At 52.0% G+C, this 17,113-nt stretch overlaps 1 protein-coding gene across 1 annotated transcript in view; it reads left to right on the top strand.

Moving 5' to 3' along the window:
- Positions 1-931: 931 nt before the first annotated feature.
- NTSR1 (neurotensin receptor 1) overlaps positions 932-17,113 on the top strand; it is a gene marked incomplete at its 3' end in the record, with an annotated part of 46,152 nt that continues 29,970 nt past the window's right edge. The window contains exon 1 of the mRNA XM_082773054.1: positions 932-1,852. Coding sequence (XP_082629180.1) covers positions 1,190-1,852 — 663 coding nt within the window. The 5' untranslated portion in view covers positions 932-1,189. The remainder of the gene's footprint in view (positions 1,853-17,113) is intronic.

Below are 17,113 nucleotides of genomic sequence, written 5' to 3'. Positions count from 1 at the left end.
GCAACGAGATTTATCGTGGAGACAGCTGAGTGAGCAGCTCGCTGGGGTGTTACAGGGAGCAGCCCCCAGCAGACCACTCAGCCATGCCCGTCCTGGGGGCTCTTTGGTGTGGAGGATCCCCCTTTGACCCTCAGCATCTCTTCCGCATCACTGCCCCTGCAACAGGACAGTTCAGAGAGATCACACACCCCAAAGCTGAGCATGTGGGAGAAGGGAAAAGTCATGGGGAGGGGGACAAAAGCAAAGCAGCTCGGTGCTGTCACTGTGCTATGGGGCTGAGAGGTCCCAGGGCAGAAGGAGATATCTGTAGGTGTTTATTTTTTCCCTCTTTAAAATGTATTTCTCCTTGAAGCAGCAAGGTGGGGGGGATGCCCCCAAATGGGGGCTAGCAGGGGGGATGTCCAGGCGGGATGGAGCATCCCTGGTGCTTCTCACCTCCCAGGGGCCAAGAAGAGGGGGTGTAAGCAGTGCTGGGACCCCTCTGGACCCCCCTGCCAGCCCCCAGCTTGCAGCCCCGCCTGTGCCTGGCTTTGCACGGGATGCAGAAGAGGGGATACAGGAGGGAGCAGGGGGTAGAGGGGGGGGTCCGGTTTGGGCAGAGGGGGCTCTGCACCTCCTCTCCCCCAACCCAGCTGCCGGGGGGGGCCGTTCTGCTCCTCCCCATCGGCTCCGTTTGGGGTTGGGGCTGCGAAACCCTGGGGCGGCGGCGGGGCTGGGGAGGAGGGAGGCGAGCGGAGGGGACGGCCCCGGACCGGGGGAGGGTTGGGGGGGGAAGGAAGGCAGCTGCAGAGCGGAGCCTCCCGGCGAGGCTGTGCGTGTGCATGTGTGCGTGTGCAGGGAGGCTCCTGCCCTGCCAGGGCACATCTGGAAGCCGGGGAGCTGCGGGGAGAAGGAGGAGAGCTCCGGAGCTGCCGGGCTGCGCGCAGCCGGGCAGCCAGGGGAAGGATGCTGTGGTGGTAGGGGAGGGGGAACCGGGAGGGGGACACGAGAAGGGGAGGGGGTGAGTGCGTGTCCCCCGCTGCCACACACACACACACACACACCCACGGGCACACGCACACACGCACGGCAGCCCGGGAGGGGCAGGCGCCTCCTCCCCGCAGCCTTAAAACCGGCCGAGTCCCCCCGGCGGGGCGCAGCGGAGGCTCCCGGCGAGCTGCAGCCCCCGACGGGGCGACGCTGCCCCGGGATGCACCCAAACGGTTCAACCCCCGGAGGCACCCCCGGACCTCAGCCCAGCGCCTTTACCAACGCCTCCAACCGCTCCGACCCGCTGCTCCCCAAAGGGCCCGACGAGGAGGACCTGGACGTCAACACCGACATCTACTCCAAAGTCATGGTGACCGTCATCTACCTGGCTCTCTTCTTGGTGGGCACGGTGGGCAACTCCATCACGGCGTACACGCTGGTGCGCAAAAAGTCGCTGCAGAACCTGCAGAGCACCGTGCACTACCACCTGGCCAGCCTCGCCTTCTCCGACCTCCTCATCTTCCTCCTCTGCATGCCCATCGAGCTGTACAACTTCATCTGGGTCCACCACCCCTGGGCTTTCGGGGGGGCTGTCTGTAAGGGTTACTATTTCCTGCGGGACGCCTGCACCTACGCCACAGCGCTCAACATCGCCAGCCTGAGCGTGGAGCGCTACATGGCCATCTGCCACCCCTTCAAAGCCAAGAGCATCATGTCCCGCAGCCGCACCAAGAAGTTCATCAGCTGCATCTGGATCGCCTCCTTCCTCCTCGCCATCCCCATGATCTTCACCATGGGTCAGATCTACGCCAAGGACCACGATCCGGACTCACTCATCTGCACCACCATCCTGGATGCCCCCACGCTGAAGATGGTCATCCAGGTGAGAAGCCAGGCGGACGGGGATCCTGAGTGGTTGGGGTCGGGCAGCTGCCTCCTTTCTTGGGCTCTGAGAGCCCAGATTTGTCAGAGCCAGGAGGGGAATGGGGATCTGGGACGGGGGGAGCCAGCTTGGGAAGGGGGGACCCCAGCAGCCCTGATGGGACAGCCTGGCTTGGGGTGGCAGCAGGGCTAAGGGTTGGGGTGGCAGAAGGGCTAAGGGGTCAGAGGGTGACTCTGCTCGCTGTGAGCCTGCTCAGGGGTTAATCCCACACTGGGATAAATCTTGCATGGGGTTGAAACCAACCCGAGACAGTGCAGCCCCCCAGAGCAGCTGTCCCAGTGCATGGAGCCCACCCAGTCCCGGAGCAGGACCCCCCTGAGCCGCACACCCCGGGGTACCCCAGCCCTGCTCCACTGTGCAGCCAATGCTCTGACAGCAGCGGAGCAGGAGCACTCGGGTTCCCCCGAAATGTGGCAGCTCATTGCCAGAAAAATGCACAGATCTCCCCCCCCAGCATCGCCTGCAGCTCCTCTCCTCCGGCTGGAAAGGGGCCAGCAGGAGCAGGGGAAATAAAATCGCCTCTCCTCCCCCTCCCAGCTCCTTGGGTTGATCCACGGCTCCTTTCCTCTGTGTAGCACCAGACGCCGATGTCAGAAAGTTTTGGGTGCAAGCACAGGCTTCGGAAAGGAAACGGCACCTTCAAAGCCAGCAGCTGGTATTTTGGCTGTTTCAGGGCAATCCATAGCTGGTTTAGCCAGCAGCCCCCTTCCCGAGTTCGGGAAGGCTTTGCTGGTCTCCACACGCTGCTAAATCGAACACTCCCAGGCGTGGGAAGGATTTCAGCCTCAACACTTGCAGCGCTCCGGTGCTCTGAGGGCTCGAAGCATTTGTTCACTGGAGCATTAGGCTTGAAAAATGTAAGAGGAGCGGAAGGAGAGGTGGAAAGAGCAAGACGCCGATCTCCACAGCTCCTCCGCTACCAGGCTTACATGTGAGAGCTCCTCAATCTTTTATTTGGAACATGAATTTTAGGTGGGTTTAATCAGTAGCCAATTAGAGTTTAAAACTGCAAGTGTACTGACGCCTTGGAGATGTTCCTGCAGCCAAAGGGAGGGAACGCAAATGGAAACAAACCAGAATCCTTTCTCCTGCTAAAAGGGGGTGAGGGTACAAGCAGGTAGGTTTAAGCCTGGAGCAGTTAGATGTTTAATCATGTCTCTCCAAGTTTCCCACCTCTGCCCCCATAACCAAAAGCACTGACTTCCCCCTGAATGTCGTCCTGGTACCTAACTTCTACCTTGAGATCCTGGAGGCTGTATTTCTCCTGTACATGCTCTGTAGCTTTTGCCAGTGGCAGCCCAGTGTGCTTAACCCAAATTCTCTATTCTCTGAGGAGATGTGAGCCGTCTGATTTGAGAACAATGTGGTTGAAATGCATTATTTCCACTCATCTTCCTTTTAGGATTAGGCTCCTGCTCTGTGTTAACATGATAGGGCTAAAGAGAGCGGATTATTTCCTAGCTACGTCTTCGGAGATTACAGTTTAAACAATTCTCAACATATTTTACAGTCTTGCTATTATTCAGGATCTACCTTGTCCTGCTGCCCAAGGAAGAAGCAGGCAGACGTGAATGTGAACTTTGCCTGGGGGCTTTTCCTTGTGTGTTTCATTTGAAGTTCACTTGTGATTTAATTTAAAAGTAAAAAGGAGGTGATTATTGGGGGGAGCTATCGGGGTTTGGGGGGTGAACATCATGCCTTTCCTTCTCAGGGGATCTGAAATGGGGCTTTGCTAAGATGGGAAGCTTATTTAAGGGCTTGGGCTCGTTCCTCCAGACTCTGAAGGAGCACACACACAGTGAGAAGCAGGGCCCGGGCTGGGGAGGGCTCCGGAGTGAATAAGCAAAGCAGCTGCAAGTCAGGGCTGAAGTGCATTAATGGGAACCATCGCACAGCGTGTGGCCAGGCATTTGCACCTGGTACGCTGTGCAGAGGTTTAAAAAAAGGCAAATAATGGAAGACCTGTGAGAAATGGCAGTGGTGATGTGGGAGAGTGATGCACAAAGGTCCTGCAGCTTGAAAGTCGGAGCCCTTGACTTTTGCAGAGGACTGAAGCTGCTTTCGAGCAGGTCTCTACATCTCTGTGTTCATTTTCTGTCCTTAAATTAGGCAGAGCAGTGATACACTTGCTCAAGCTGGCAAATCTCTGGTAATAACTCACTCAACATATTTCACTCTTCCTGTTTGGCATACTGTCTAAAGCAAACGGGGATGTTTTTGGAAACCATCAGTTCTCCAAGAGGTTTTATTTGGTGACTGACTGCAAGCCAGTCCCCAAACAGAGCGAATGTAGCCATTTATAGACTCGGAGCCCACTGAGAGCTCAGATAAGCCCAGGAGCACGCTCCTCCCTGGACTGGAACAGCCTTCCCAGGATGAATATTTGAGGGTGTTAATTTAAGTCTCTCTTTGAAAAGATTCTTCACTATTGGCTTTGAATCTTTAGGTTGTAAAGGACAACCCCAAGGAAAGCTAGGCTGTGCAGACAATTAGGTTCCTTTACAGTAAGAAAAAGAAGAGTAACTATTCAAATAGCACTTGGCATATTAGATTTTTGCTCATATTACTTAGCTTGTACCACTAAAACTGCACAGCCACTGGAAGAAGCCCCGGCTTTGGTTATCACCATCCTTGCAGCATCCTAAATCAGGCTGCAAACCTGGTTTGCTCTGTGCTCCTCAGCGCCAAGCCTGCCTGCTACTTCTCTTGGTTAGGGATGTCTGCTTTGAATATTGGCATCGGTTTGGGGTACGGTGGCAGGAATAAGTCCATTATAGCTGCATCATTTAGGTCTAGTTAACACTTTAACTGGCAGACGTCCTCTCTCGCACGCTGCAGCCAATTTGATGGTGTTTTTCTTTTTTTTTTTCCCACACAAATTAAGCACTTCTCAAAGCCATTTCCATACAAGCAAATTACTGTTTTCATGCCACTTCAACTGGAGGAGGCTGTAAAAGCTACTCGTTGTGGCAGCACCAGAAAAAAGAGCTCCAAGACAGAAGGAGGTTGGTGCCTTGTTCCTTTGCAGGTCGGTACCTGTGGTTTTGGCTGTTGTGGTTTTGCTCTTGGCTCTGGGGCTGCTCCCCGGAGCAGGGGACAAATGAGCAACTGCCCCATGTGCTGCTAGCACCATGCACTCTCCATCCTGTCTTTTAAAAAGGTCTGAATTCGAATGGCCAGAGCGCAAATACCATTTTCCTGTAGTGCTTCTTACTTTACCTTGATAGATCTTTTCCAGAGAGGTCCTCAGTGAACCTGGGGTAAGAGGAAGTTTAAAGAAGTCCCCGCGATCCTGGTGCAGCTCCCAGCACCCAGCACAAAGCCAGGCAATTCCTTGACCTAAAATTTGAGGATTTTAATGAATCCTGGTTACAGAGGCAGTGGAGATGGGGTGCGGGCAGCTCCCTGCCAGCCCCTAACTCAATTCACAGCATGGCAGAGCCTCAGCTCGGGTGGCATTGCTGCAGAACATTCCCTACACCACATCAGGGCCATTTGCAACCTTTCAGTCTCAGCAGGGAAGTGCTTCCTCCTTCCTTTCAGAAGACCTGCTGTTTACGGTGCCTGGGCAGAGTGTCTGACACACGCTGGTGCTTTGTTGGCACGGCCAGCTGGTGTGAACCCATTTATTAAAACACGTGGCAGCAGCCTCCACAAACCATCACAGCCCCATCGGCTCCAGGTGGCTTGTTCCATAGGGGAACTTCTTGGCAAGCACCCTGGGAGCTTTTGTGGCCCTCCTCACCGGTTTTGGTGGGCTGCAGTTTTTTGCTGCAGTTCTGCTCTGCATCAGCCCACCCTGCAGCTCCCATTGGTTACGTCTGATGGAGCCTGCTCCTACTTCTGATGATCTGTAGAGTAAATAGCACCACACATGAAACAACTGCCTGCCCAGGGAGGTCCTCTGCTTGCTTTCTTCTTGCGATGCCTTTGAAGGAGTGTGCTGAAGAGCCTCAGACCTGGAGGGGATGGGAGGAAGGACCGGGTGCTGGAGCTGGGGGACACGAGGTGCCCCAGATCTGTTCCCATGCACCCCAGATGCTTGGAGTAGCCTCTTCTGTGATCATCTGCTGCCTGGCCTCAACGCTTCGCTGCCTACACACTCTTCCAAGGACATCTATTCAAATCCCATTATCTGAGAGGCCCAGAAAGTTTTGAATCCCATGCACGTTGTCACAAACTCCTCTGTATGCCTTCCTCTGACAAGGAGCACCCTTGGGACGCATGGGGAACCCCCTGCCCCATGGGTGGTGTGGGCAGTGGGGCTGTGCCCGCCACCTCCCGCGTCCCCACAGGACACCCAGCAGGGCTTTGCGGGTCAATCTGGCAGGGCTCTGCTCGTAGTACACAAAAAACAGCCGTGCGTAAAGCCCAAGGGCTGAGTTCTCTCTGAGCACATCGTATCCAGGGTTAGGCGATGGCCTCAGCCCAGGAATGCTGCGTTTATACCAGCGGGGCTGCAGGAGCTGAAGTCGGCCTCTTTTCCTTCAGTCACAGCCAAATTCCTGCTATGGCTTTTAATAACAGTCCTGTTTTCAGTCACTCGCTACAGCTCCGCACAGAGATAATCCCCCCCCAATTTGAGCCAAGCTGACAGAACTATTTTGGCCACAGAGACCCCACAAAGGGTCTTTGACCACCAGGCAAGCCCCCCCGGGTGCCGTTAGCCCCTGCAGAGGCAGCAGCACGGGTCAGCACCTTGGTGGCAGGGCTGTGTCCGATGCAAGGTGTCCCATTAGGGCACGGTGCTCCTGTGGGTGCTGCCAGACAGAGGAGAAAATGAAGGTGCTGGTGCTGGAGTGTGTCTGGATCCATCCCTGCAGTGATGGAGAGAGACACCTGCCCCGGGGTGATGCCCATCTCTGGTGGTTTGAGCATCCCTAAGGGGCTGCCTCTTCCCCCAGGCTGCCCAGGGACCCAGGGGCTTTAATTCAGCCCCACTAATCCCCAGCCATTTACACGATGGTCCGTCTTACAGCCAGATCTGAATTAAATCAGCTGCTGTGTTCATTGCTTTACATAACCACTTGGCCTGCTGGGTTTTGCCAGTTCTTACATAATTTCTTTTTTTTTTTTTTTTTTATTCACTTGATTTCTTTTTTTCTCCTCCCTCCCTCCCCCCCCCCCCCCCCCCTTCCTGAGATGTCAGCTGGAGGGAATAAAAAGTGAAGAAATGCGGCCCATCAATTTAGCTTTTAGGTTTCCTCTTAACAGCAGTTTGTAAAGGCAGCAGAGATGAAGGTAATCTGGTGGTTCCTCTTGCCAGAGAAGAAAAAAGAAAAAAAGAAAAGAAAAGAAAAAAAAAAAGAAAAACCTGCAGCTGCCTTTAATCTTCTTCCAAATCATTTAAAACAGCTATTTAATTGTCTTCTCCCTCCTTCCTCCCTCCTTCCCCTTGAAGGCTCACACTCAGCTCTGTGCTGCATCTGCTGGAGGCTCGCAGATGGCACCCTCACTCCCTGATGTTCAGAAACGCTTCTGCATCCTGCCCAAGGCACCCGTGGTGGCATCATCCTGCCCCGGGACCCCCAGGTGGGTGCAGAGCAGGGTCTGGGCATTGGGGCTGCCACCGTCACCTTGTCCAGCTGTGAGGCTGCCGAGGGCCGTGGCAGGATGGGTGCTGCTCTGCGGAGGGGGTGGCAGTGATGAGATGGAGTTTGGTGGCCATCTAGCCCTAAATCAGGCGTGGTGAGATGGTGATACCGACAGCCCCAGTGCTGACGTCCCTCCTTACCTTTGCTCTAAGCAGCTGAAGCTTGGTTATCACACCCCTGACCCGGCTGGTTGCTCTCTGGTATCAGCCACTCACCCCACGTGAAGCTGGAGGTGCTTCCATCGCTCATCTTCCCTCTCACAGCTCAGGCTGGCATGGCAGAGAAAAGAGGGTTACAAATTCTCACCTTTCCCAGCCTTTTTCCTGCCTTCACACCAGGTGAGCACCCTGCGGACCCTTTTCTGGTGTGAGCATCCGAGGCCAGCCCTGCCTTGGCTGCTGCCCCCTGCAAGGACACATCCGAGCCGAGGGTCTCGCGTGGAGCTGTCCCCACTCTTTGCCTCCTGTAGGTGCCGTTTCTTCAATCCCATTTCAAAGCATCGTAGGTGTGGGATTATAAAACAAGCTGACGATAAATCAGTCGAGCTGATGTGTTATTCAGGAAAAATGTGCTTGGAGATGGTTCAGGCAAGGTGGTGGTGATGGGGCGCTGACCATCTCTGGGGAGCAGGAGTTTTTGAGCTGCTGTTTTCCAGTGTTTTCCTGCATTCACGGTATTTGTTGTTAAATCTTCTGCAGATGGGAGGGAAATAACAGGGAGACACTTTCATATCCCTGTACTCAAACTCCTGCCTGGCACATGTGTGTGCATGTCCATCCTCCTCCCTCCCTGGGCCACCAGGAACCTGTCCGTATTTCAATATTTCTCAGCGCAGAAAGTGTGCTGCTGGGCTTGGCCCCACGGGGGCTCCTTTTCTCCCAGGAAAAACAAAAATAGAACGAACAAAATCTTTTTTAACAGAACTTTTGATTGAGAAAGTTCAGTGAGGTTTCTCTGAAACTTTTAATTTCTCAGGGACCAGAGCTGGCTGTCAGCTGAAGACAGCAGTCACAGAGATGAGATTTTCCTAGTGGGGGAAAAAAAAAAAAGCCTTTCATATCTGAAAGGAAAAAAAACCTCTCTTTTATGAAAAGTGCTCATGAAAAACCTGGAAGCACCTCTAGAGACATGTCCCGGGCTCAGTGCTGGGGCTGGTGGCAGTGGTGCTGGCTCCAGCAGAGCCACCCCTTGTCCCTGTGCCCGCCGGCTCCTCGCCCAGAGTTTGCACCCAGCCTGCGGATTTACATCTCCCCAGATGCTGCACCCGGTGCTGTAAATCTCCCTTTATAAAACCTTCCAGTTGTCCCTCTGCCAAGTGCATTTCTAAATATATAGAAGACCAGACAGGGCTGGGAATATCATCTGATTTCAGCACCGTGCTCCCTTCTCTTTGCAAATGCCTGCTGGTGCTTCCTGCCAACTACTACTCCCTCTAGATAATAAAGAATAAATTTAGGGTTGCTGCTGCTAGAGCCAGCGTGTGCTCTCGAAGCAAATGCTTCACCTGGCTTTGAGAGAAGTGTCCCTCCTTCGGGGAGCTCCTCTATCGCAGTCTGCACTGAAAGGAAGGAGATGAGCAAGCAGGAGGGTTGCCTGTGCAAAAGGGTGAAGCCTGCAATGAATTTGTGGTTGCCTTCCCAGTCCGGGCTGGTGGGTTTTCTGCCCTCGCAGGCTGAGCTGAGTAACCGTGGTCTCAGCACTTGGTGGGACTGCTCCCTTGGAGAACTTGTTTAATGAGTCCATAAGTACCTGAGCGTGTTCAATACCAATTTAATATTCACTTGCGTTTCGCTGCTATTCTGTGAATTTTTCAAAACCACCTTATAAGAATGAAACGCACGCAGCCACTGGGAAAGTTTAGCTCGTTGCTTGCATCATCCTATCGATTGCTCCTTCCATTTTATCCTTAAGGGGACAATTTATACATTTAATTTACTCTTTTCATTCGAAAGAGACACTCATAGGAATGGCTTTCCCTCCCTAAAGCCCACAGTTAATTTTTTTTTTACTACTCTCAGTTATGGCCTTATGACTGTCATGCTTCCATGTCCTTTAACTCCAAGTGTGTGATAAAGCACTGGAGGAGCGAAGGGAAATACAGCTCCAGAGCAGCCTAATGGAGCTGGGGATAAAAAAAAATCCCTTCAAAGGGCAAAAATTTCTGCAGGCATGTGGCTAGAAAGCATGTCAGTGCAGAGAGGAGTGGGACACACAGCCCGTCTGTTCATCCTGGTCCAGCCCGAGACAAAGCAGTGCCAGGAGACAAATCCTTTAGCAGCAGAGGCTCCGAGAGGCAGAAGAGTCAGGGAGAGATGTTGGGAAAAAGCAGCAACAAAGAAAGTAACTGATAAGTTCACAGGCTCCTTTGAGATATGCCTTTTTTTTTTTTTCCCTAAAATTGAATTGAATTTTCTTTGCTCCTGTTCCCAGCAGCACAAGAGGAGGTAGGCTCGTTGCCTCGTGGCTGCGTGGTTTTCCTGAGGAAAATCCCTAACGAGTGCATGGAGAAAGCAGAGGGCCTGGGTTTCGTGTTTTTGCAGCAGGTTGGTAAAAAAATAAGCTGGCAGGCTCCGAAAGCTGCTGAGGGAATTAGAGAGGGCTTAGCAGGCAGGGCAGCAGCAGCAGCCAGGAGGGCAGAGGGATGTGGCGTGACAGCACAGCCACCGGTTGCCTTCATCCCACGCTGGTGCTCTCCTGCCTTTGTGTTGGTGCCATCAAGCCAGGCTCACCACGGGGCACCAAGGCTGTTCCCAGAGCCTAAAGCAAGCCAGAAGAGCCCCAGGCCCTCCTGTCCTGCTCTGGGCTCCAGATGGTTGATCCCAGCCCGTGCTCCTCCAGCCCAGCACCCGAATCCAGCAGCCTCCTTCCTGCTGCCCCAGAAAGAAGGGGGCCAAACAAATCCCTTTGCTTCATGCCCTGCACACTGCCTGGCCCTGCAAAACCCCTGTGCTGGCAGCTGTGATGGTGAAGCAGGCTTTGTGGGGAGCACCAGCACCTCCCAGGGCTGAACCTCCTGCAGCAGCACCCAGCCTTGCACCGGGGCTTTGACTGCCATCACCAAGGGCTTCAGCTCTGCTTGGACATCTATGCAGCCGAACCCATCTATTAGTTTCTCCACTCTCAGGCCAAGAGCAGTTTCTGCAGTTCCTTACCTAAAATATCCAATGAATTCATCTCCGCGCCGTTTAGCACCAGCTTTGTTTTCCTTTTCACCAGCAGAGCAGGACTGGCCGTGTCACTATAAATAAAATAGTCGTATATCAAATGAAAACAACCATGTGCTTGAGGTATTTTGCTGAACGTCAGCTCCAGCAAACCCCTCCTCTTTCCTGCCATGCAGTGCCCACCACCAGAGCCTGGGCTGACACCGTAAGCCCCGTTAAGGGGTTACCTGACCCCAAAATGAGTTTTCCAGGGCACCATTGGGAACAGCGCTCACACTGGAGTCTGCAGTCAGCACTGGGACGGTATTTGACTTAACTTGGCCTTTAATTTATTTATAACTGCATATCCAGCAGTTGGTATCATAGTTAATGCAAATAACATTCAAGCGAAATCCCCAGTGAGAGGCACATTATGAAGATTAACAGCCTGGCTTTTCTATTACTCCGGTTTATACGGCACTGATTTGCACTTGGTGCTTTTTAGACATGTGCTAGGATAGTGGAATCGAGTAACCTACATCTAAGGCTGCCATTCTGCAAAAAAAAATCAGTGCTTGACATCCTGCTCTGGGATCCACAGCCCAAGGAAAGGTATAAAAACCTCTGGGACATGCTGACATCCAGAAAAGCAGGAGATAAAGAGAAGAAAGCAGATGGGTATTGCACAAACGAGGGTGAATATTATTTTACAAAGGGCCACCTAAGCCAGGGGAAGGGGCCAGGCCCCCCCAGCCCTACACCCTCGCCTCCCCCAGCAATGCCAGTGACAGGGACCTGCAAAGGTAAATTCCACTGATCATGCAACGTGCCATCTGTGGGGGTTTTATTCCTTTTAATTATGTAGCCCATTTCCATTTTAGACGAGCTGTCAGGAAAATTAATCTCGCCAAGTTTCGGATGCCATCGAACACATTCTCGTGCTCTGCAATTATCCGGAGCTGTTTTATTCCCTTATACATTCGTGTGATGAATTTGTCAGGTGTAATGCTGTGGGCTCAGCACCTCGTTAGGGACTCTATTAATCGGATTGTGTCTTTCCTTGCACCTGGGTCCTTCTGGGTCCCTCCCACCCTCCAGAGAAGTGACCACCCTGCCCAGCTCTCTCCTTGTCCCATCACTCCTGAGCACGTTCATGCGTCACGGAGGAGAAATGTGGCCAAACCCAAGAGCAGCTACCAGGACAGGAATCAGTTTGGGGTTGCTTTTGGCCGTGGATGTGTTGTGTGCTCCAGTTCTGCAGAGAAACTGCTTCGGGCTCCGTTGGCTACTGCAAGCACAGGTCTTAGAGAAGAACACGCTGCTGAGCAGCTAAAAAGCCACAGCTTGGTGTATGGAGACCCAGGGAAAATGCTGCCTGGCTTCTTCAGTCCTTTCAAATGAGTCTGGTTGGGAAAGGGAAAATTTCAGAGCATACGCTAGAGGTTTTTATCGTATCATGTATTGCCGTGCCAAATTCCATCCCTTAAATATCGCCCAGGCAAAAATTGCTTTTAAGGGCTCTCTGGGACTGCCCTTCCTGTTGTGAGGTTATGTCCCCTGCTCACGCACAAAAAAAGTCCAAATTACCTCTCTATTTCCTGATGGGAAGGTTGCTGGTTTCTCCTCCATGCAATAATGGAAACCGTTGTTAAACTCATTGACTACTTAAGTGAAAAAAAGTAACTTACCAAGTTTCAATTTAAAAAAAAAAAAAAAAAAGGCAATAAGAAGTCCTTTGGCAGCCTGTAAAAAACAAAAGTAAAGAGACAAGGGCAGGAACAGGGCAAGAAATGACAGTTTTATAGACCTCCTGCTGTGCAGAAGAGGCCTTTCTGCCTGTAAAACAAGGCTGGATCTCTCTCAGAGCAGCTCCTGCCCCGTCCTGCACAGCTGTGGCTGGAGCACGGCCCAGCAGCTGCATGCCTGCTCTGCACCCTGTGCGGGATCACCTGGCCCAGCACAGGCAGGGACGGTGCTCACCAGTGCCACAAATCACAGCTGTGCCTTCAAATCCAGCCAAAACACACTGCAGGGTGGTTTTTCACTAATCCCATGAGTAGGGGCTGGTTGGAGTGATTTATGGGGCTTTTCCCGTTTCCCAGTTTTACGGGGCAGGGACTGGTGGCTCTGGGGCCGGCGGCAGTGCCTGGCAGAGGTCAGTCCCTGACTTTCCCTGCAGGATGACACCGCGGGGCTGGCACCATCCTGAGCGGTCCTCATGGCAGCAGAGAGCAGCTTGCTTTTAAGGCCACGTCTATCGATCCGGCTGTAGGGATTATTTCGACTCACGCCCTGCGGGTACCGCCGATACAACCCCGAAGTCCAGCTGCAGATTTGCTGGGCACTAATTCCTTTCCAGCAGTGGATTTTCTTTCCTCTCTGGGAGGCTGATCCACAGCCCCACGCCTTGCACCAAAGGAATACCTTGACATTCAGGGCAAGAGGTGTTTCTCTCTATTTCCATCCTACAAATTTCCCTCTCTGGTGTCACCTAGGGGCTGTTTAAGCCCTGCTGTGAGCTCCATGGGGTGCAGGGATGCACAGCCTCTGGCCAGCTATTTCTTCTGCCTTTCCTGGGAGAGAACAGCCTGAAAATTGTTATCAGCAAACACCGAGCTGTGAGTTGTGACTTGCCAGCCTGGGACAGCGGTTGTTTTGATGGAGCTTTCACACCTTCATTTGATATTCCGGTAAAGTTCTGTTGGAGATAAGGGATCCAGCAAACAGGCCTTTTGTGTCCTGTCACAAAGAATGAATTGCAAAGACTGCTGAAGAAAGCAGAGTTATTATCCAGGGAGACAAGAAATTCAGCTGAAAATGAGCGTGGCTTTGTCATTAGCGATTGGGGCTGCCATTAACAGTTCTAGCTGCAGCTCCTCAGGAACGCGGCTCCTGCAGAGCTGCTCGGGATGGAAAAGGGGGCAACTCGGGGATGAAATGTGCACTGGTGACCCCTAAAAAAAAAAAAGCAGTTTGTTCCAGGACTCACCCACAAAATGCTTCAGCTTTTCCTCCTGCTTACAAGACAGCATTCAAGAGAAGTGGGCTGGTTTTGGGGCAGCACGGGGTTGCTGCCCAGCCTCTGCCAGCTGCTGGGTGCAGTTCTGGGCTTGAAGGTGAAGGAGCCAAGCTTGCCTGGAGCACCAGTATCAAATGCACTGATAAAATAAACAGAGATTTCCCCGTTATTAATACTGTTTAGATAACTTTGAAAAGCTTATTATTCCAAGCAAATGAATTACACAACCTTTTTCCCTATTTTTGGCTCAAAAAGGAGGCAGCGAATTTCCTTTTTCAGCGCAGAACATTTGTGCTTTTCGCCACGATTCAGGGAACGGTTCTGCGCGTTGAAACCAGATGATTCACGGTGACACATCCTGTGCTGGCACACGGCCCCATCCCAAAAGCCTCGATGCACCATGCAGTCCAGGCTGCGCCTCTCCAAAATTTGGGCTTGCAGCTGCAGTGAGCCTTGAGGAACTGTCTTCAAGGACCTGATCCCTGCACCACATGGGAGACGTCTCACTGCTCACCTTGCAGTGATTTCAGGTACAAGTCAGCATCAAAGCTGAGCAGGGACGTCTTTCATTACCTCTCTTCGATTAAAGCACCTCCTAATTGGAGATGTGGGATTCTTTTATTATTATTTTTAATGCAGGACAGGTATGGAGCAGGAAGTGCAGGAGCTTGGGTCCCTGCCCTGAAGGCTGTCCTTGCTGTGCTGCACGGAAAGTCCTTTCCCAAAGGAGTTGTTCGTGGCAGCTCTGCTGTTGGGCTTGCCCTTTTGTGTGTTACCTCCCCAAGCAAGGACACATGGCTCAGGAACTTCAGGCTGCGACAACACTGTTGTCCTCTAGCTTTTCCATTTCCATCCAATTAAAATGTTATTCTTTCACTCGTTTGCATGCTGAATAAGGAGATAGGGATGGAGAGAGCGGCTGTTTGGTAACTCGTTGTCTGCAGAGGTAAAGATGAGCATGAATCACGCTGTCACACTCCTGCTTTCTCTTTTCTTATGCCTCTCTGACGTTGAATTGCAGATAAAGGGGGAGAAGCCTGGGTGTCAGTGACACCCGATGTGTTTTTTCCCTTGGGTCTCGTGGAGGGATGGTGATGTGCCCAGGCTGGCTCTAGGGTGGTTGCTGGCTGCAAGTGAGCAGCATTTTGAGGAAGAGGGGAACCTTCATCCCCAGCTGCAGGGAGGCAAAGCCATGGCCAAAAGCTGGGCACATGAAATGGAGGTGGAGGTGCAACAGGCAACGTGGCTGGGTTTCGAGGCTGCGAGCTGGAACCTGCCCATTTAAAGTCTCCCCTGCTCCAGGTGTGTCCGTAGCCCTGAAGCTTCACGTGTGCCTCTGCAGGGTATTTTTAGCAAACGTCAGTTTAGCGAAGGGCGCAGAGAAGTAGAGCATCAGCGTGTGGAGGAGCTGTCATCCCGCTTCCAGTCTAGCAGGAGTAACACATTGACTTATTTATGAGCGCAGCCAGCTCCCTTCTCTCCGTGTCTAACAATCTGCTTTGCCACTCCCAGCACAGGCAAATAATTTCACTGTCAACAACTTTGCCTTCTTAATAAAATCTAAAGGCTTATTAAGCAAGATCTGGTGGAATTGGAAATATTTGCGGATTATTACTTTTTTGTCATTCTTTCCAAAATATTCCACGCTTTCACTGTCTGAACCAGCGAACAGCAGACACTGCTCAGGCCAAAAAGGAGGGAGAGGAAATTATTTTTCAAAGCATGAAGAGTGCTGGATAAACCATTGGCTGCAGCAATTCCCAGAGGCTGTGCAAGCCTTGGGTTGTTAATGCAGTGCTCACTTTCACCGATTTTCTGCTGCTTTGGCTCTAGCTCCACCTTCCACCCTGGAAGGCGGGCTGGCAGGAGGGCAGCATCTCGCCAACCCCAGCAGTTCCCAGTTTCCTTTCCATCTCTCCTGAGCTGCACCAACAGCCCCTTCTTGAAGGAGTAAAAGAGCCTGAGAGCACAGTAAATGTCAAGCAATGAATTAAATTTGCAAGACGATGTGCCATACTTTGTACCCAGTAGGAGAAACTTAATCTGTTAGCTGGAAATGCCCGTGTCAGGAATGACTAATGTCAGCCCAGGTGATGCCTGGAAAATGAAGATATTTGGTGCTCCCTGCAGAGAAAGAGCAGGAGGATGCCTCTCAGTGTCACACTAGGAAGAAGATATGAAGAGCTGGAGGGAGGTGAAGGCAGGGGGCCGTGCAGACCTGCAGCACCCACCTGCAATGCCCAAAGAAGTCCTGAAGCCTGGCGGTGGGTTTTCTGCCTGCACTGGTGCTCAGGAGGATGCCAGCTTGATTTCATTGCTTAGATTTTGGTGTTCCATCAAACAGTGCTTGCTGTGTGAGCAGTCCAGAGCCAGTTGGCCAGGGCAACGCAGTTAAGGCTGTCAACCACCAAGACGGGCTTGGCTGAAACAACAGAGATTTGAAGCTAAAATGCCCTCGTGCTTCATCGATAGAATTATTTTTTACAAAAAATGCCACTTCTCATTAAACAATTGTCTGTCATAATTGTCTCTAAAGGTGTCATTACCGAGGAGTCAGCTGTCACTGGCACAGATGTACTCATGGAGACGTCTCTGCCTAATTCTAATGAACCAGCCCCGCACAGCATTGCTGCAGGACACAGAAACAGCCCTGGGGTGCACTGAGAGGTGTCACAGCTTGGCCCTGGCTTTCCCCAGATGCTGGCGTGGTGTCTCCGGGCTGCTGTGGCAGGAGAAGTTGATCCTCCCTTGCCCTTAGCCATTTTCAGTGCTTGTCACAGGAAAACCAGGCTCAAAGACTGCAGAGATGCAGCTGCCCATGGCAAGAGCAGCACTCCTGCCACTCATTCTCCTTCATCCCCTCTCTCCACTGGAGATGTTCTTCCTTCACTTGGGTTTTGTGGCTTTGGAGTGAAATAATTCATGATAAAAGGAAAAAAATAATGTGTTTGGATCAAACCAAGAAGAAAGACTTCAGAAATTTAGCAGAGATGAGAGAAACAAAGCAATTAGTTTGGGGTTGACCTACAGTACTTTGTTTGTGAATAAAGCATTTAATTTGAGCTGAGGTGAAATACTTTTCTTCCTATTTGGCTTCTAACCCTTCCTTCTGTTTTATTTAGCTTAGGACAGTTCTGAAATAAAGCAGAAGTTCAGCGTGTTTTTTCACTTAATACGCTGAAATGAGATGTGTTAACATTTGTCTCAAAGCACTGCAAGAGTTCAACATTTCCCCCCTTTTTTTCTTGTCAATTCTGTTCCTTTAATTTAACCTGAATCCTCAAGCAGCTTTTGGTCTCCTTCCAAAAATTCGCTGTTCATCAAATTCACCAGTCTCCCGAGAAGATGAGCTGCCTGTAACTCCTGATCCTCGAGCAAGGGCAGAGCCGTGCGCCTTCGGCTTGGGACTCCCCATCCCTTGGCATCAGCCTTCGCCCTGCGCGTC

This window comes from Aythya marila (genome assembly GCF_965140915.1).
Source record: "Aythya marila genome assembly, chromosome: 16".
Lineage (NCBI taxonomy): Eukaryota > Metazoa > Chordata > Aves > Anseriformes > Anatidae > Aythya > Aythya marila.
Note: the sequence above shows the minus strand (reverse complement) of the source record. Positions and strands in the feature narration are given on the sequence as shown.